The sequence below is a fragment of the Enoplosus armatus genome, chromosome 7 (genome assembly GCF_043641665.1).
Source record: "Enoplosus armatus isolate fEnoArm2 chromosome 7, fEnoArm2.hap1, whole genome shotgun sequence".
Classification (NCBI taxonomy): Eukaryota; Metazoa; Chordata; class Actinopteri; order Centrarchiformes; family Enoplosidae; genus Enoplosus; species Enoplosus armatus.
Window position 1 is genome coordinate 12,392,344 of NC_092186.1, and position 20,356 is coordinate 12,412,699.

The 20,356-nt window shown below is 42.1% G+C and overlaps 2 protein-coding genes and 1 long non-coding RNA gene across 3 annotated transcripts; 1 reads left to right on the plus strand and 2 right to left on the minus strand.

Annotated features, from left to right (window-relative positions):
- Positions 1-774: 774 nt before the first annotated feature.
- Positions 775-11,390, plus strand: lmx1a (LIM homeobox transcription factor 1, alpha). The gene is made up of 8 exons (XM_070909399.1): positions 775-802; positions 1,180-1,360; positions 7,466-7,686; positions 8,578-8,753; positions 9,221-9,298; positions 9,730-9,814; positions 10,147-10,332; positions 11,248-11,390. Exons 1-8 carry the CDS (start codon positions 775-777, stop codon positions 11,388-11,390), a joined length of 1,098 nt encoding a protein of 365 aa, XP_070765500.1.
- A 2,119-nt stretch (positions 11,391-13,509) lies between these two features.
- On the minus strand, positions 13,510-19,278 carry selp (selectin P). Its single transcript, XM_070908443.1, has 16 exons — positions 19,224-19,278; positions 19,031-19,109; positions 18,543-18,932; positions 18,345-18,452; positions 18,069-18,254; positions 17,788-17,979; positions 17,111-17,296; positions 16,718-16,903; positions 16,378-16,563; positions 15,710-15,895; positions 15,370-15,555; positions 15,029-15,214; positions 14,652-14,840; positions 14,357-14,545; positions 13,978-14,100; positions 13,510-13,882 (listed from the first exon to the last, which is right to left on the minus strand). Exons 1-16 carry the CDS (start codon positions 19,224-19,226, stop codon positions 13,818-13,820), a joined length of 2,640 nt encoding a protein of 879 aa, XP_070764544.1. The 5' UTR covers positions 19,227-19,278; the 3' UTR covers positions 13,510-13,817.
- Positions 19,279-19,577: 299 nt separating this feature from the next.
- On the minus strand, positions 19,578-20,271 carry LOC139287426 (uncharacterized). Its single transcript, XR_011597420.1, has 3 exons — positions 20,179-20,271; positions 20,060-20,081; positions 19,578-19,841 (listed from the first exon to the last, which is right to left on the minus strand). It is a non-coding gene; the product is annotated as an uncharacterized lncRNA (long non-coding RNA).
- Between the last annotated feature and the right edge of the window lie 85 nt (positions 20,272-20,356).

The window sequence follows — 20,356 nt, forward strand, 5'->3', positions numbered from 1 at the left end:
TATTGTTTTTGTTGTTTATTACATATTTGGCATATTAATTGACAACCCAGTTAATTAAACTTAATGAAGTTTGTTAAAGTATCTATCTATCTAACTATCTATCTATCATACAATAATGAGCAATCTAGAAATAACAATTGAACAAACGAACAATGTATCCGTTAAATGTATGACCTTTTAACCTGCACTTTACTTCATGAACACTACATACATTATTGGCTTCTAATGAAAAAAAAAAAACCCTTCATGTGCGTCTCTGGTAACTTTGAGGCATTCAACGTGGAGAGAGAGAAAGGGGGGGGGGGGGGGGGAGAGAGAGAGAGGGGGAGAGAGGGGGAGAGAGGGAGGGGGAGATAGAGAGGTAACCGGCACCTGCACATGGAGGAAGTCTCTCTCTCTCTCTCTCTCTCTCTCTCTCTCTCTCTCTCTCTCTCTCTCTCTCCTTCCCGGTCAGCCCTAATAGGATAATTGATAGATATCCTAAACAGTCAATAACAGTGGACTCGGAGAGGTCGTCGGAAGCTCTGAGGAGAAACTTTGATGCGCTGCTGCTCCGGGCAGCAAGTTGCAGCAGGACTTAGAGCGCCGGAGATGCTGTGAGAAGAACTGGGAGCTGAAAACACTTTTCTACCGCCTGGAAGCTCGCGTTTTCACAGGTATGAGCTGCTTCAACTTCAATAATAACTGCCTGTAAAATGTTATTTTACAATGTTCATTTTCCTTCAATTAAAGTTGGTCAAAATATGTTTCACAATGTTTCTTCAGAGGGTTGAAATGGTGGATCGACCGGCATTATGCTTGGGTGGGTAAAACTTGATGACATAATTATAATAATCACCTTTCGGAAGTTAGATTTGGAATTTAAAAATGCATTTTTTTTAAACTAATTTCATTTGTGATTATATTAATTTTTGGCACATGGTCATCAAACGGACTTAATATTTGGTCAATTTAAACTACAGTGAGAAACTATTAAAAACAATTAACGTCTCAGTATATAATTCCCACTTTTTAATTAAGAAACTGCCTATTTAAGTACTTTTCCTCACGCTATAACGAGGTGAAGCCGCATTTGAACGGCCCCTCCATCAAACTTTGTTCAGGCCAATTAGCCAATATTTCTGCTGCGTCCTGCTGATCGGAAAAGTGTCCTAATTAAAGGATTTCCCATCATTTCAGATATGGATCAGAGGGCAGTGTGTTCCGGATGCCACCGGCTGATCAGAGACAGATTCCTGCTCAGAGTCACTGACGGCCTCTGGCACGAGGAGTGTGTGCGGTGCGCGGCGTGCGGGGACGCGCTCAAGAACTCCTGCTTTTTGAGGGACCGCAAACTTTACTGCAAGCGGGACTACGCTGAGTGAGTGCTGATCTCCAACTCTTCATTACTGTGTGGTTTCTCCTCATGTGACAGCTGAAATCACAAAACACTGAAGCATCCATAGGCCTATATTACTTTTCAGCCTCAGATTTCCCGGGTTGAGCGCATCCGATTTCACATTGTAATGTCATTATTTCTGAGGTTTTGCATTAAGAAATACAATTTAATTTTTTTTTATTTTATTTTAATTCAAAGTTATGTGACTATCAATGTTTCTTCCTGATGTAGCCTAAAGTCATTGCATGCAGAGGTCACAGTTTAATTAAATTGGTTTTAACTTGGTAAAGAGTAACATATATTATATACTTTATATCAAATAATGATTAAATGTATGTAATATGCTAAGATAATCCAATATTAGCTGCGGCGGGTTGCTTGTTTAAATACAAGATTTTTTTACATTATAATTTAGTTGTTTTCTAGTCCTGCTATTATGTACTTTTAGTTTTGGCACATGCATATATGTTGCAATTATACTACCAACATTATAGTCCATGTTGAAGGAAAAACATCTAATGGCATTTTATTAATGTACTTTTAATTTGGATATAGGTTGTTATATTGTTTTGTCTTATTTTATTCAATATTGTGGCTCGTGGTCCAACAATTATTGTGTTATTAAGGCAATTTTCACAACAGAACCCTTGTCTAGATCTGACCTTGACCAAGAATGTGTGTGTGTGTGTGTGTGTGTGTGTGTGTGTGTGTGTGTGTGTGTGTGCATATGAGAAAGAGAGAGAGGGACTATGTGTCTCATAGTCCCTCTCTCTCTTTCTCATATGCACACACACAGAGATTTATCTTTATAGTAAGTTAAACTTAATCTATTCCTACAAAGTTTTGTATACTGTAAATATGGGCACATTTTATAGTTCATGGCAAAAGCATTGTGTTGTGTGTGTGTGTGTGTGTGTGTGTGTGTGTGTGTGTGTGTGTGTGTGTGTGTGCGTGTGTGTGCATGCGTAGTTGTGTTTGTGTGTATATGGTGTAAGTTGACTTCCAGGGAACTTGGCACAGTGCACTAAGAGAACAAGGTGACTGTAGGAGGAAGGGGTGGCCAGGGAGCTGGAATGCGAGACTATTGCATAGTGTCCATACACACACACACACACATGCAAAACAACACGGTCACACCTTCACACACACATGCGGCACACACACATAAAGCACACAACCAGGGGTAGAGCTCAACTGACACATTGTCAAAATGTGTTAAAATTTGGAGGCCCATTGGCGTGGCAACTGCAAGCTGGGGACAACATATGGTCTCGCCGATGAGGCGGTCCCCCCTCCCAAAACTCCCACCGTCATCACTGATCGCCCGGCTCCCTCCTACCCGCCCACTGCCTCTACCTCATCCCCTCATTCTTCCTCCAAAACATGCTCCCACCTAAACAAGAGCCAAAACAAAAAGTGCACCCTCTAACAGGCAGCAGCTCACATTATTTCTGAACAATTTAGTGACGGCCGTTCTGCCAAGCAGGCAGGGAAACAAGAAATGTTATTGGTCCAAAATGCTCCCCACCATCATGTTCCCAGTCAGCTAAATTGCACTGCAGTGGTGTTAGAGGCCAAGGCACCTTTGTGAGCAGAGTATGTGTTAGCAGAACATTTAAAATGTGCCATTTTTTATGATGACCGAGAGCTAATTTAAACATTTTAACTGGCTAAATGGTCAAATTTTAATGGATGAATGGAAATCAGAGTGGCTTCTTGTAAAATCAAGCAAGTCAAAGTGCTTAGCGTGATCAGCGGAGATCACAGCACAGAGAAAAGTTCAGGGCTGAGAGGTAATTAGGAGGGTAGAGCCATATGTCAGAAGGTCTGGTGCATCCCTACAAGAGAGACGGTGGATGGTGTGAACTTATTTTGGGGGACAGTGCGCTCCATGAGCCCTGGCGTTACGTGCCGTGGCATCTGGAAAGCTCTGCTCACAGCAGCCCCTGTGTCGAGCGGTGGGACAACGCCCAGCCGACCGTGAGATATCTGACCTGACCAATTAGCAGGAGGCCTGGTGCCAGAGCCCTGCCTCTGAGGTCTCACGTCTCCACCTCTCTGCTCGTCCTGTCTGGGGTTATGGCGCCCTATAACACATGAGCACCACTTTTGTCTATGATGAAGGTTTTAAAAGTGTCTCAGTGTTTCTCTCACAGGCAAACTGTGCTCCAATCCCTCCCTTCTTCTGATCCAGGACTAGTGTGAAACCGGCTCATAAGTGACGATTATTCCATACTGTGACAACATTTGTCTCTTACCACACGCTGAATCTTGTTTTTCCCTTTCCTCGTGTGGTAAATCAGTGCTAGCCAGACCACCACGTTTAGCCTGTGGCCTGTTCGAGGCAGCTAAAAGACAATAATACCAGTATTCAATTTCATTTTATGTTATTCCTCTTCACTCCAAATTCATCAGTGCTGGCTTTTATTACTGGGTCCAATACATATATAACCACTATCAGAATGGTGAATTATTTTATATCAATGAATTGCAGAACATTCATATAAAAAAGATGATGACATGGCAGGAAGGAAGCTAACTAACCAAATCCTTCCCAGATTTTATTAAGTATTAAAAATATCAAATTAACACCAACAAACATGGAATAAAAACAACCAAAGCATTCAGGGGACTACAACAATAGTTAAAGCGTACCAGGGCAATATCACATACAAATGAAATAGAAAAAAGCTAAAAACATGTGTGACAGGTATTCACAGTGGCACCTTGAGGCGCCTTGTGAACTAATTTTGATCTTTTTTAGAAAGGCAGCCCTTAATGGATGCATGTTCTTAGATAACAGGGCATTTCTTAACAACATCTTAAATGCTGTGTCTCTGAAGCTTAAACAGACATCTTGTTATTCAGTACAAATGAAACAATTCAAACAAGTTACATAACTGCTATTTATGTTTAGTATTTTTTTCACAAAACTGTACTGATTATCAGGCCGTTTGATAATAGTTTGAATACATGTGTATGAATTACCGGACCAGTGTAGCTTGTGCAGTACAGCAGCAGAATGTAAAGATTAGGAAAAATGTGATTTAGAGGATCAATAATAGTCAATCATTTTCAATGTGTTTTCACATGACAGTGTCCTGTGGCAGAATTTCTTTAAATTTTTATCATTTTACTTGCTCTTTATGAGTTCAAAACATTACATTGACCTGAAGTCTGATCAGCCCACGGAACAGCCACATTTACAAGAACGTATTAAAACCATCGGCAATATTCATGGGATTGGTATAAACTCTGACACTGACACATCAGTCAACCTTTAGTAACTCCTTAATGATTAGTGATCCAGATGATTGGATGGATTTATTTTCTTTTGGCCATCCTTATGTAAATCAATACATTTGTCTTAATATTTCTTGCATGATTCCATATTCAAATTCACTAATTACATAATAATAATGATAATAACAGTCTCTACTTTCTTCCATGGCAGTTTTTTAATATTTTGTGATGTGTAATGAGGTTTACTTGTATATTTCCAAAACAAAACAACACATTACAGGATTGTCAGAGATGTTGGTAATAAATAATGCTGACATGATTACATTGTCCATATATTTTATACAGTTTGTTTTCCTGATGTGTAGCAGTCACACGGGACACACAATACATACAACAGACTGTTCTGTAATTTAATGAAGCAGCATGCAAACTACTGTCTGACAATGCGATGTTTAGCTTGGTCAGAATGTCAGTAGATTTGAGATTGGCTAAATGGTTCAGCGGTCAAGTGGACTGGACATCAGATTGGTCGTCAGATCAGCGGTGCGACTGGCGGTGCACTTGACCCGCAGATCTGTGTCTGATACACGGCCTCTGTTGGTGTGTGTGTTTAGCAAAGGATCCATGTTAACCTGATCCAGAAACAGGATCTGTCTCTCTGCATGTCCACTAGACCAGCAGTCTGTTTGCCTGACTGCCAAAGGTCAGCACTGAAGTCAGGGCAGGAACAATGAGAGGGGAGGGCTTTGCTCCAGAGTAAATGTGTATGTGTGTGTGTGCATTTCTGCTAAACACTCATCTTGTTATACAGTGCATCTGCCTTGAGAGTGCCTGACACTGGTCAGTGTGGAGGAGCACGGGATTTTGCTGACTTATTTCTCTGTAATGATCTTGTCACTAATTGCCGTGTCTAAATCCAGCGTGACTGAGTGTTCCCGCTCTCCTGGCAGGGCCTCTGGGCCAATCATGACAACGGAAACTCTGAAATATTAAACACCTTGAGTTGCTCCATAAGTATTGGAGGTACTCTTACCTTTGCATTAACAACGCTTAAGAATACTGGGTGTAATAAGATGAACTGGACAAGGCATATAATGGAAAAGCGATTCTCGAAACATGAACATTAATGCCCGGAGTTTCTACTTCACTGACATCGAGCATTAGCATCATATCGAGACATTTAATCAAGTACTTTGCAGCAGCATCATCGAAACATTCCGAGTATTTCCTCTGCCACACTTCCTTTGAAAATGTTCCAGTGTTGCATCTTGTGTTGCCACAGGAATGCACATGCCGCAGACGGTATGTTGGCCATATTAAAGCGCATACCATTGAGGCCGTGGAACAGACGACTCGGATGGGTCAAGCAGCCTGACTGACCCTCCTGAGCTGCTGGGAATGGGCTTTACTGTTTCCGTAGCGACCCCACAGCAACAGTGAGAGGTCCCAGCAATGTTTGGCTTCAGGATGTTGCAGCTCCAGACCTTTTGACAGGGATGTCTCAACCCGGGTGTTTGCTTTATGTTCAGTATGAGCTTTCTGTTTGTTTGTAAATATTGTGTTAAATTTTTGTTTTGTTCACTTGAAACTTAATGTGAAATCTTTTTTAGGTGTGGGTTTATTACCTATTGCTAATATTTCTGCTCATGTTCACTTTTATGCCAAAATTGCTTGCAAAAGAAAAAAAAACATTTTTCCTTTTGGTGATACAACATCTTTTCAATGATAACAATAAGAAGAAGAACTGTCTGAGACCAAATACATAAATAAACAATTAAGTCATTGATTAAAATGACTATAAAATAAAGTTTAGGATCAAGGTTTTTTTCTAATGAAACAGATGTGCTGTGGTTGATCATATCTGCAGTTGACCACATAGGTGACCAATACAAGAGGAATACTAAAAGGCCAATATTACTCTGTCATTTAAGGGATTTTTTTATACATTTGTCCAAGAGTAGCTGCATTGATTGTTATTAAAGAAAACTTACAAGTTACATTTTTTTATTTTACACTAACCTCTAAGTCTACAACCTCTAATGGCTACAAAGTAGCAAAAAAAAAAAAAAATCTCAGATTGAAACAGTGATATATGCAGGCCTCATCAAGTATTTTTATGTGAAAACAAAAACATGGAAGAAAAAAAAGCTGTCACTTTCTCATGCCTTTGGGCTGACTGGTCTGGTGACCCAGTCAGGTCTGGAGACAAACACCAGCTCCAGAATGATGACGCATCATCCTGCGTGACAGACCCAAAATGCCGCGGTGTCAGCCAGCGGACAATGGTCCTGCTGCTTGGGGGCTGGCTCTGTCTTTGTCCCGCTCTGGTTAAGCAGACTTAGGGATAATTCCGCAGATAATTCATGGGACCGGCGGCTCAGCCTCTCCCACCGGGAGATCTGATTCCCCCCCTCTGCCTGGAGCCATGGCCTGCCGAGAGCCTTTCTCCTGCCTCCCCAGGAGCACCGCCTCGGACACGGCAGCCGGAGCCACGGCAACAGTCTCTGAGGCTAAGCCCACCAGTCCTGGTTGCCAGGCGCTAAGATGCACACCCGCCATGCTAAGGGTATGTGTCTGAGTGGTCGGGGCAGGAGGAGGAGGAGGAGAGGGGAGAAGTCAGGTTGTTTTGAGTGACAGCTCGACTCAGCAACATTCCCCAAGTCAACCAAGCATTTTCTTTCTCATGGAGTCCCTTCTTACTGAGGTGTGAGAGGTCCTCGAGTGTCTTAGCTTATACTCTAGTCAGCCAAACAAAAGCCTTGCTCTCTGCTATTTACTGAGCCCTTACAGTTTCTCTCTATTTCCTCCCTTGTTACACCCCCACCTTCCTATCCCTCTCTGCAGTCTGTTTGCGGTCCGTTGTGGGGGCTGTGCGGAGGCCGTCTCTCCTGCAGAGCTGGTGATGCGTGCAGGGGCCGCTGTGTTCCACCTGCGCTGCTTCACCTGCAGCGTTTGTTCCTGCCGCCTGCAGACTGGAGACCGCTGCGTCCTCAGGGAGGGACAGCTACTGTGTGCCAGAGAGGACTACCACCAGTGTCTGGCCAGCCCGACCTCCTCCGACACAGGTACAGGCTGTGTACAGTATGTGTGCCTGTGTGTGTGTGTGCCTGTGTGTTTTCTACATGTAAACTAGGCCAAAACTGACCCAATACCAATGCAATACTGGGTAGAAAACCACCCAAGAAAATCAGTTGTTTTGACCCAGCTGTCAGTATCATTTTACATGACTGTTGAGCTATTTACTTAAATATGGTATGGTTGCAAACTGTTATTATCATATCTAATCTAGCTCTTTTTAAGCTTGCATATCACTTTTCATTACTGATTATTAATACTTTGTGTGTCCTTTGTGGTTTTGAATGTCATATGTACGCTGTTCTGTATAACCAATTAATTTGTAACATTTTAAAGGTAAAACTTGTTTTTTGTGTCCAATACTGGGTCAAAATAACCATATTTTAGTTTGAGTAAATAACCCAACAGTAATATAAAAAAAAACAACAACCTGTTGTTACTGGGTAAAATTTCTGCAACTTATTAAAAAATAAGTAAAAAACACAATATGATATGGCGTCAGATATTGATCAAACGCCTGCTTTTTTTTAATGTCTACAACTATGACTAAAACTACTTGTGGCTACTACTTTTCCATCTCCTCACTAAGAAATTCAAGTGGTCCAGGGGCATTCTGTCTCTCTATGTTGTTAAAAGGCATCCTGGGAAATGTAGGCACAAACAGAAGCAGATATCAGGCAAGTTGAGTGAAAGTGGTTAAATTGAAAGATTAAAGCACAACTCTTAATCACAAAATAACTAAATGCAAGTGATGCATTGAACATCTCAGACTGATGGCATGAATTTCCCTTTTTTTAATCTGTTCCTCAATATTTGTCTTCTTCATGTAAATGACTTGTAGGTGAATAAACATTTGCTTTTCAATCATTTTTGCCCCCAAGGTAAAAGTGATGATGAAGAAGAAGAAGAGGAGGAATCTGGGAGGGTTAAAGGCAGACGAGCTAGATCAGAAGACCTGGAGAGCAAACGTCCCAAAAGGCCACGCACTATTCTGACCACTCAACAAAGACGGACCTTTAAAGCCTCCTTTGAGGTCTCATCCAAGCCTTGCCGAAAGGTAGGGTGTTAATTATGTCTCTCTGAAAAAAATTATACTGCTGTTTTCTGTCCACATTCTTAGTGTAATTCCTCCTAAAAACTGAAAATCTTGTCATTTCAATGAGGATATAACATAGACTAGCATGCTACAGTATCAAAACTTAACAAGAAATATCGTTTTTTAATTTGAAGAAATTAATAATTGTTTTATATCTTTTTTTTTAAATGAAGAGCTCCTCATTCCTTATTGTCATGCTTTTCAGAGAGAACAAAGAAATTACTCCTCAATGCGAAAATGTAGAAGTTAGCCCAGAAGTATGGCGGGATTTCAGCTATACATAATAGTTCTGTACTGTTATTAGGCAGATGGGTAGATCTGACTTTTTTTCTTTTTTAAATGTTTAACCTTCAAGTGACCTCCTTTCTTTTTTCCTATTTTTCCCCTCCCTTTCTTACTTTCTCCCTCCCCCTGAATCCTGATCCAAGGTAAGGGAGACCTTGGCAGCAGAGACTGGTCTGAGCGTCCGGGTTGTGCAGGTCTGGTTCCAGAACCAAAGAGCCAAAGTAATACAAAGTACACACACACACACACACACACACACACACACACACACACACACACACACTCTTTCTCTCTCTCTCTCTCTCTCTCTCTCACACACACACACACAGTCATATGCACTACTAATAAAAGGGCTCTTTCTGCACCTTGTTTGTATGCCAGAGTGGAAATCAGCCTGGTTATCTCTTCATACAGGAAACTGATGACATCTCACTGCGAGATCACTGTAGATTAAACCCCATATTTCCTCACAAAGTGGGCTCATGTGTGGTTTCCCCTCCTCCACTGAAAGATGTCCTTTACCTCGCTGTTAATACTTTGCAATTGAGTGAACACACTTGTATGCCTGGGTGGTGGGGGCACTGTGGAGTGAGAGAAATGTTTTACATTAGGCCTGTATGTGAGCTTTATGTCTGCTGGTGCATGTTTTTAGATGAAGAAACTGGCCAGGAGACAGCAGCAGCAGCAGCAGCAGCAGCAGGAGCAGCAGACCCAGGAGCAGCCATCACATCACACAGGTATTTGTTTTAAAATGTTTTTTAGTGCTTTATTACTCAGATATACATCCTAAAGACAAAGTTAAATGTACCTCTTCCTTCTCAGCAATGAGAACATTTTGTAGAACTACAAGGAGTTTTTTCAAGTAACTTTTTGCAGACAAAATTAAGTAATCAATAATACAAAGGCAGGGGAGTCAGATTAGGCTGAATACTAGACATAAATGTATTTTGCTCTAAAAGATTTCTGACAGAAACCACTTAATAGAAGGTAGAACAGGGCACAAAAGCTTTCTAAAGGACATTATTGTAACAGACAGCAGTGAACCCCATCTCCTGTGTGTGCACCACAGCGCCCTCCTGTGGGGGTTTGACCTCTGAGATGGAGCGCCTGGGGTCCTCCTATACCCACATTCAGCAGCAGCAGCAGCAGCAGCAGATGGGACTCACCACACTGGAGCAGCAGGACTATGACATGGACCCCTTCAGACAGGGCCTGACCCCACCTCAGATGCCAGGGGATCACATGCACCCCTACGGTAAAGACTTCAGTGCTGTCAAACCATGATGGAGAATCACATGTTTAAAGTATTGCTCTACAAAGTGTCTGGGATTAGTGTGATTAGTAAAACTAACAAAAAATATTTTAAAATGACATGATTTATTGGCATTATGTGAATATGATACATGAAATCAAAACTTTAGTAAGGAAAGTTTATTATTTTAAAATGCCCAATAGTACTTTATGTTTGTTTATTTTTTTCAATTTGGTTAGCTTCAGCATTGTAGCGGTGTTTCCTGGTGTACTGTTCTTTAACTCACATTTACGTTTCAGTGTGTGACCAACTAAAAGGTATATATGCAAAAGCATTATTGATTTTAAAGAAAAAATGTTACCCGATCTTTACAATTTTTTTTAAATGTAGCAAATATTGATAAAGATAAAGCAATTCAATTTGTGGGGAAACTCTGATGCAAGTTTCTGTCCGTCAGTCCCAAATAATTTCAGACGCAAAATTAAAATGTTGCAATATGATTTAATAAAACAACACCACCAACAATGGCCTGAATCAACACCTCTCTAGTACAATTACAACAATAATGGAGCATTATAATATATTCTTTACAAAGGTAGCGTTAATTGCAGGGCTAATATATTGCATTTGTTCATATTGTGAGATTCTCTTGTTTTTTTTTCTCCATCCCTTGTAGAGTGCAAATTCATTAAAAAGTCCTTTACAACTCTTCCAAATTATATATTTAACTTCTCCAGTGATTTAGTATTGCACTTTAGTTAAAGATGGTCAAAATTGGTAAATCAGAGGCTGATGTATACTCAATTTCAGTCCTGAGTATGAATCAAGATCCAGAAACGCTGGATCCTACATTTCCCAGAAATCAGAGGAATGATCAGATTACAGCCTAATTATCCAATGATGTTCTGTCTTTTTTAGGTTTTAAGGGTCTGTACGGGGACATGGACAGAGACCCTCTGTGTCATGTGGCTGACAGCGACTGTCTGTCCCTGGGGGACTCCTCTCTGCTCACCCCTATTGACCGCCTCTACTCCATGCAGGACTCTTACTTCACCTCCTGAAGGTGTAGATTGGACTATGTGAGAAGCGAAGACATCTCCCTCACTCTGCATCGCTCTCTGGTCTCATCATTGATCTGTCTGTACCGTGCACAAGGTAGTTGAAGAAGTGGTTGCAAAATCACTGCCAAGGGGAAGTGGGTACACTGTGAAACCATGCAATATACCATGTGCACCTCCGTATAAATATGACTACACTACTGCCTCTTATGCTTTACAATCCCACTGTACAACACAGGCTCCTGTGTATGCACGACACTGTCTGACCTCTCTCACTACGTTTGAATGTTAGATTATGAGATTATATCTGCCCCTACTAATGTAAATAGCTGTTTGGGTGTGTATTTGTATTTATTCTCACAATGTGTGTATGCTGTTTATCTTGAATGAATCAATAAATAATGGTTATGATACAGTGAATATTCAGTTTAAAGTGCGTGGCATAGTGAGCATGAAGCACAGGCTGATTTATTATGAAGATGGGGTATTCATGCTGAAGGTTAGATTCGGGTCAGTCCATCCTCGGTTCTTATCAGTCCAATCTAGGTGACAGGTCAGCGAGGCATCTTCCCCTGGCTGTTGGGTGGATCATCAGATTGTGAAATGCTGGGCTATGACAGCTGTATGGGTCAGTGGCAGGTAAGCATCACATCCACGCCGCCATCATCAACGCTCACATTGTGCTCCTCACGGTCAAAGGCCCTCGCTGCATTTTTCTGCCTTTTCCTTCCTCCAGTCATAGAGGACGGGAGGGGGGGACCACCCAGGCACTGTGCCCAGCTGGAATGCACCAATCCTGGGGAGGGAGGTTGAGAAAACCCAGGAAGGGGGCTCCAGACAACGGAGGGGCTGAAAGCTGTGTCAGGGGAGAATGCCCAGAGTGACACAGAGATATGAAGACCCACTGTATGGAGTGCCTCCTTGCCCCAGCCATGAACCCTCTCCTGGACCCTTCTCATATTTCCTACTATGAAATCAGACCTTGCAGAGCAGAGAGCGCAAGTCAATGGTCAGGAACAATCTAACTGTCTGTCACCGTGGTATGCTACTGCCAACCAGAGCTAAAGAAGTGTGCAGCAGAGTATACTGAGTGTGTGTTTCTTTGAGTCTGCCTTTGTATCTGTGTCTGTATCTGCTCTAAGTGTCTGCTGGCATGTGCATGTGTGCATGCTCACGTGTTAGGAGGAACAACACTCTTTGTTGTAGGGACTGAAGTATCATAATGCATTTCCTTGTATCTTCAAAGGTAGATGGAGGGAGAGAAGCCAGACTTAAACATCAGGGAAGGAAGCCAAGGTGGTCACCTGCGGGGCATTTTCCCTTCTTGTGTGCGAGTCTGTGCGCAGTTGGCACGCATATGTGGTTGCCAGCAGCAGTGGGTGGGATGAGAAAAATAATCAAACCGTGATCATACGCTCACAGCGGGTAGCAATAACCTCATTATTATTCTGACGGTAGCCAAACAGTTTCCTGTCAACAGTTCGGTTATTTATTGCAGCCTTCATGCCAACCACAGGCCACAAACCCTCTGTCTTTTAACCGCTATAATTGGCTTCATGCTGTTGCAGCGCCAAGACAGATGCACACGCTTTGCTGAAGATACTCCATTGGCCCGTTGCAGCACATGTTTAAAGTCTGGGGGTACACTATTGGCACAGATACACAGAGATGGTTCTATACAGTAGATACTAGTAGCCATCCAATAGAAATTTCATACTCAGACAATGGATTTACACTTAAATCTGTAACACCATGTGAGTCTCAGTTCAGGCCATTAAATTCAATATACTGCAGTTACAGTGGGGGGGTAGTGCATTGCCCCTCAATGTGGGATCTGTGCCCAGTGTGACACATTGAGCTGAGACTGATAATAGATCACCTCCTCACCACTCAGTGGCAGGAGCTTTCTTGCCACTAAATGTGCTAAACTGACACTTTGTGGCACTTTGGCAATTCCAGAGGTTTTCTGCCACTTCCTCGATTGACCCCACAGTGTCCTATGGGTCAAATGTGGGTAAACTGAGCAGCTAGGGATACCCCATACTGTATGCCAACACTGATCAAATGCTTAATGTGAGTCAGCTAAAAATAAGATAAAATAAAATAGAATAAAAGGGGACCATTCAAGAATTGTTGATGTTTAATTGACAATTCAGCAATATACGAGCAGAGCACAAAGCAAAAGCTGCACACACACTTTATTCTATGCGTACCATGCATAATAAATCTTCTTTAATAACAAAAGGTGAATGTCTTCATGCAAAATGTGCATGATTATCAGATTATCTGAGTGGAAATTATAGTTAAACTCTAATCGTAATCTTTTGGTACCAGGATCATGCAGTAACTATCAAGCATCATATAATAACAGCAAGCATTGAGTTGCAGTATTTGAAATGATTTGCTGCAAAATTCAAGAAAAAAAAAAAATCAAAATTCAAATGCTGGATTCTCTCTGTCTCCCCATGCTGGTGCCTCATGCATAATCGGATTTCCTGCAAAGATCAGAAATAACGATCATGGATCCACTGTGAGTTCTACAACATACTGTATGTGTGAAACTGTAGAGCATCATTACAGTAGGTCTCACCTCTTTTCTTAAATTGCATTATAATCAACAAACCCAGTCCTATCAGGACAAGTGGCACGACAACAGAGGCTGCTCCTACACCCGTGTACATCAGCATGGCAGTCCCCACTGGCATACCTTCCACTGGAACACATAAAGATCACAGTAAATACAAGTTTTTAACTTTTTTTGTTTTATCTTCACTGTCTTGATCAGCAGATCATACATCACTATTTTTAAATTACCATCCCCAGAGCCATGCAATCCTCAGTGGATTGGCACAAAATGTGGTACAGGCATTCATGGTTCCCAGACGATGAATCCTAATGACCACTGTGGTCCTCTGACTTCTCCTCTAACAACTATTGGATGGATTTCCATGAAATTCTCATTAATTTACCTGTGCATTTAGGCAGGCTGTCACTCCAAAACCCAGTGGAGGAGCAAAGCAGCACCTCTGTGCCATTCAGGGAGAATCCCTCTTTACAGGTAAAGAGACACTGGGAGCCAAAGCTGAAGATCCCCAAAGGATGGGAACAGTTTATAGACAGGGGTAAAGACAAGGCACGAATGGCCTCACACTGTACCGCTGAGATGTGGAAAGGAGAGAAATTGTAATTACATACATTGGATCAGCTGTTTGAATAGCAGAACAGCAAGACAAAACTAAGTTGAAGGTAATGCAGGGCACTCACGCTGGCAGGTGGGTAGATCCTGACTCCAGAGGCCAGAGTTGTTGCATGTCATAGTTGGTGTTCCTCTCAGCCAGAAACCCTCATTGCATTCAAGGTCACACTGGGAGCCATAGCTGAAAGGGGAGTATGGATGGCTACAGTTCATCCTCCCATGTTGTGGAGCCTTGGCCAGCAGGGGGCATGGCTGTGCTGTAGATAACATTGAACAAAAAATCTGATCATCATAACCCTCATCTTGAAACAAAGAGTCAGAAAGGGGTATTTTCTTCAAGATATGTTAATGGCATAGCTGGTGTGTTCATTAATATATAAATGAATGTATGGACACATGTATACCCAAGTACCAAGTGCAGCTCTCTCGTATTATGATTTATTACCCAGACAACGGGGTATTTCTCTGCTCCACTTGCCCACAGAGGTGCACTCTGTGTCAGCCGTCCCATTCAGGACAAAGCCCTCCTCACAGGTTGAGGTGCACCGAGAACCAAAACTGAACTCCTCATGAGGATCAGAGCAGACTAAGGAGCCATGAGAAGAGGAGTTCAGAGTGGGACATCTCTTAGCTATAAAGGGAACAGGTAGAAGGAGAGACCAACAGGATATTTTAGAGCTTAATGAGGTAAAATGGTATTGGAACACTATTTAAACCATGAAATTACAAGCTTTTATGTTGATTACAATCAACAGATTATGATACAGACATCCATATTTTCTTTACCCAAGCAACGTGGGATGTCTGTGCTCCATTTTCCCAAAGAAGTGCACTCTGTGTCAGCCGTCCCATTCAGGACAAAGCCCTCCTCACATGTTGTGGTGCACTGCGACCCAAAACTGAACTCCTCATGAGGCTCAGAGCAGACTAAGGAGCCATGAGAAGAGGAGTTCAGAGTGGGACATCTCTTAGCTATAAAGGGAACAGGTAGAAGGAGAGACCAACAGGATATTTTAGGGCTTAATGAGGTAAAGTAGTATTGGAACTTCATCTAAACCATGAAATTGCAAGCTCTTATGTTGATTACAATCAACAGATTATGATACAGACATCCATAATTTCTTACCCAAGCAACGTGGGATGTCTGCGCTCCATTTTCCCAGAGAAGTGCACTCTGTGTCAGCCGTCCCATTCAGGACAAAGCCCTCCTCACATGTTGTGGTACACTGAGACCCAAAACTGAACTCTCCATGGGGAGCAGAGCAGACTAAGGAGCCATGAGAAGAGGAGTTCAGAGTGGGACATCTCTTAGCTGAAAGGTAAACAGAGGCAGAGAGGGACAGAGCTTTTTGAAAGCTTTGCTTGGTAAAGAGGTACAGTCATGCCATCTAAACCATGAAAAGTTAATCTGTCGAATATGATCAACAGATTATGATACAGAGATTGTTTTTACCCAAGCAACGTGGGATGTCTGTGCTCCACGTGCCCACAGAGGTGCACTCTGTGTCAGCCGTCCCATTCAGGACAAAGCCCTCCTCACATATTGTGGTACACTGAGATCCAAAACTGAACTCTCCATGGGGAGCAGAGCAGAGTAAGGAGCCATGAGAAGAGGAGTTCAGAGTGGGACATCTCTTAGCTATAAAGGGAACAGGTAGAAGGAGAGACCAACAGGATATTTTAGAGCTTAATGAGGTAAAATGGTATTGGAACACTATTTAAACCATGAAATTACAAGCTTTTATGTTGATTACAATCAACAGATTATGATACAGACATCCATATTGTCTTTACCCAAGCAACGTGGGATGTCTGTGCTCCATTTTCCCAAAGAAGTGCACTCTGTGTCAGCCGTCCCATTCAGGACAAAGCCCTCCTCACATGTTGTGGTGCACTGCGACCCAAAACTGAACTCCTCATGAGGCTCAGAGCAGACTAAGGAGCCATGAGAAGAGGAGTTCAGAGTGGGACATCTCTTAGCTATAAAGGGAACAGGTAGAAGGAGAGACCAACAGGATATTTTAGGGCTTAATGAGGTAAAGTGGTATTGGAACACCATCTAAACCATGAAATTGCAAGCTCTTATGTTGATTACAATCAACAGATTATGATACAGACATCCATAATTTCTTACCCAAGCAACGTGGGATGTCTGCGCTCCATTTTCCCAGAGAAGTGCACTCTGTGTCAGCCGTCCCATTCAGGACAAAGCCCTCCTCACATATTGTGGTACACTGAGACCCAAAACTGAACTCTCCATGGGGAGCAGAGCAGACTAAGGAGCCATGAGAAGAGGAGTTCAGAGTTGGACATCTCTTAGCTGTAAAGGGAACAGAAAGAGGGAGAGACAAAAATATTTAAGAGCTTTAGGTGGTAAAGAATTACAGTCAAGACATGAGAAACATTCAATTAAGACCCCAGCAGATTATGATATACTTTACAATTATGTATGTAGTGTACAATTATGTCTGTTTTCATGAAGCTTGTGTTGCTTTCAGGGAGCCCTGACACAACTCCTGTGACCCACCTGTGCATGTAGGTGTAGGTTTGCTCCATTGTCCAGAGGCTAAACAGGTGAGCGTGTCGTCTCCGGTCAGGTAGTAGCCTTCCTGACAGGTGAAGTTACACCGTGAGCCAAAGGAGAAAGGCTCCAGAGTGTCCACACATGTCATGTTGCCCGTAACAGGAGAGAAAATGGAAGAGCACCTTTTCACTGTGGTGGGATATAGATATCAATCACACATGGTCCACTCAATGGAAATCCATGTTATTATGACTCCACTTTTATAAACATAGCAAGAGCATGACGGGGGGGGGGTATGAATAACCACGCTGACATAATTTCCAGTCAAGGGAAACAGCAACCCACATTAAATTACAATGTTGTTTTCCCAATGCAGACATAAATGAGTGTGAAGTAAAGTGATAACAGGTGTGACCAGAATCTGATTTACTGTAATGTCTGGACAGGATGTGACTACACACAGAGGCCAGCTAAGTATCAGTAAAAGGTGGCCGTCAATCTATTAACAGGCGTCAAGTATTACAAAAAAGGAAGTAAATGAAAAGCTAGAGCATTCCACAAAAATGATTCAGATAGAAAGACATTTTTAATCAGGTTAAGCTACTGATATAGTTTAAAACATGATTTGGTCTTCTCAACAGGTCTCATTCTACATTTAAAGGTAATGACTATCACTTTACCTGTGCATTCTGGGACACTGGCTGTCCACTGGCCGGTGTGGTCACAACGTATCTGGTCCTGTCCACTGGGCTCATAGCCTTCATCACACCTGACCTCACAGGTGGAGTTGTAGCTGTAAGGTGCAATGGGATGGCTGCAGTTCATGCTACCTGCACTGATGTCGGTGTGGTTCAGAGCTGGACACTGTTCAACTGAGATAGGCAGTGAGAAATATTTCCTGCGTAACTTTGACATCTGGAATAACAATTGTTTTGACATTGTTGATTTCCAGTTGCCATACCTTGACACAGAGGCACAGGGTGGTTCCAAAGTCCACTGGCCTGGCACAGCAGCTGGGGCACGCCTTCCAAATGAAAGCCAAGTTCGCAGAGGAAATGGCAGGAAGAGTTGAAACGATTGGACCCATAGGGATGGAAACAGTTATGAGAACCTCGTTCTGGTTCCAGCAAGGGTTTGCATGTGATTGCTGAGGAAAAACAAAATTAAAAAAGATATTATTCAACCCTTCAATGAAAGAGGTCATGGCTGGTTTTAGATATGTACAATGTTTGCTCACCCTCTTCACAGCGTGACCCCAGGAAACCAGGATGGCACTGGCAGGTATAGTTCCCTACAGTCTCCACACAGTCTGCATGGGCACTGCAGGAATCCTGTGTACAAGAGACTACATACATACAGAGTAAAATCCCACATAATATAATAAGTCTACAGAGTCAGTAAATGTGTCCATTGAACAAAATAAAGAGTGTGTTACCAGTGTAGCAGATGGTTCCCTTCTTCCTGGTACATTTCGCATTGTTCCACTTGGCTGAGTCTGGGACCCTCTTAATGTAAATCTCCACACACACGTCCTGACCCATTAGGTTATTTGGCTCCCCTGGCGCCCAATTCTGAGCCTCTTCGGGCAACTTCTCATTTGTTCTATTCCAGATCCACGCTTCACCAACTCTTAGAACGCCTATCCAGTAGTACTTTTTGTTAAACTTCACCGACTTGTTGAGGAAGTCATTCTCCTCCTGATTATGGATGGGCACCATGTCTGTGAAGTGGTCCTTGCACCACTTGCGGGCGTCAGCCCAACTACGCAATGGATTGATGCTGTAGTTGTAGGTCCATGCCTGTGCTCCTCCTCCACTGCTCAGGTCTAAGGTTAGATATATGGACGGTGAGACAACATTGAACTGGTGAAGCAAGAAAAGACAGGAGTTTGGTGCCTGTAAGATGAGAGAAAAACAGACTCACCTTGGGCAAATACAAGCAATGCAGCTAGGAGCATCCTGTGGTGCAGCCTTTGTTTAGTCTCAACCGATCCTTGAAACATCTGAAATAAAATAAAACATTTGTTTCTCATAATTGTATATGGGTGTGAATGCACAGTGTGTATTCATGCATGTATGAATGCACAAGACTTGCACTGATATTTCACAGGTCTTACCATTTGATCTGTCTTCAGTCACTCATTCTTGTCGTGCATTTACTTGCTTTGCCGATGATGGATGGCAAAACTGTAGTAATTAGCTTCAGGGAATGAGTCAGTAACCAATTTTGTAATATCTCTTTTGCTGTAACTTCCTTTCAGGAAGGGCTCTACTATACCACCCATAACACTCTGGGAACATACATACACACACACAGACCCGGACACACATGCATTCACATAGTAGTACTCATAAAAACTTTTTAAGATTAATTTTATTTAATTAAATTTGTCGTTAACAAGGACACCACAGAAATGCAACTCTAATGTTATTAAATGAATGTTTTGAGTTTACATATGCATGGCCTGATAATACACCATCCATACACAGACATACACACTTTATATCCATGCAGTATATCCAAATTAAGCATTAAATACAATATATCAAGAAAAAATGCTCAGCTAACGAATTATCCTGGCATACAGCCTGTGCAGCTGGTGAATGTTTAGGTCAATCTACAAACAATGTTTTAAAAAGAGTGCGAGTTGCTGCATTTGGGTCATTATAGATCTATTTCAGACATCTTTCATCCCTGAGCCTCACTGGATGGACTCGTGGCTCCTTCAGTCTGCCTATGAAGGACAACAGATGGACATTAAAGGGACACTTACTGAATGATTTACTGAACTGGATCACAGTTACAGTAGAATAGTTTAACATTTTAAATAACAGAAGCAATATACTTTTTAAAAGAGCAATAAACTGTAACATTCTAGCAAACTAACTTTTCAAATATTGAATGTGCATAAATGGGTGGAGCTGCTTTGGGCAAGTACATTTCAACACTGACCTTACTTGGGCAAGTTTCTTTCCTAAGAAATTAACAGACAAATAGGTCACTATTGAGGTCTGTTGCAATGACATTGAATTGCATCACTATTTCTATGTGTGTAATTGAGAAATACTGACTTTTTCTGTGTTTCATCCAGCAAAAACAGATGCAGCAGGAGGCAGAGAGGGCTCCACACCCAGCCACAGCCAGCAGAGCCTGTTTATAGCCTGAGAAAAAGAATCCTGAGCTGTACAATCCTTGACAGTGTGATATTACTAAGTTACTACCACAACTACTACTACCACAACTACTACT

Coding starts and splice junctions, on each gene's coding strand:
- lmx1a (XM_070909399.1), top strand. CDS start 775: ATGGTGGATCGACCGGCATTATGCTTGG. Junction 9,299..9,729: donor TCCAGAACCAAAGAGCCAAA/GTAATACAAAGT, acceptor GCATGTTTTTAG/ATGAAGAAACTGGCCAGGAG. Junction 10,333..11,247: donor GGATCACATGCACCCCTACG/GTAAAGACTTCA, acceptor TGTCTTTTTTAG/GTTTTAAGGGTCTGTACGGG.
- selp (XM_070908443.1), bottom strand. Junction 18,255..18,344: donor GGGGTCACGCTGTGAAGAGG/GTGAGCAAACAT, acceptor GTTTTTCCTCAG/CAATCACATGCAAACCCTTG. Junction 15,215..15,369: donor AGACATCCCACGTTGCTTGG/GTAAAGAAAATA, acceptor TTCCCTTTATAG/CTAAGAGATGTCCCACTCTG.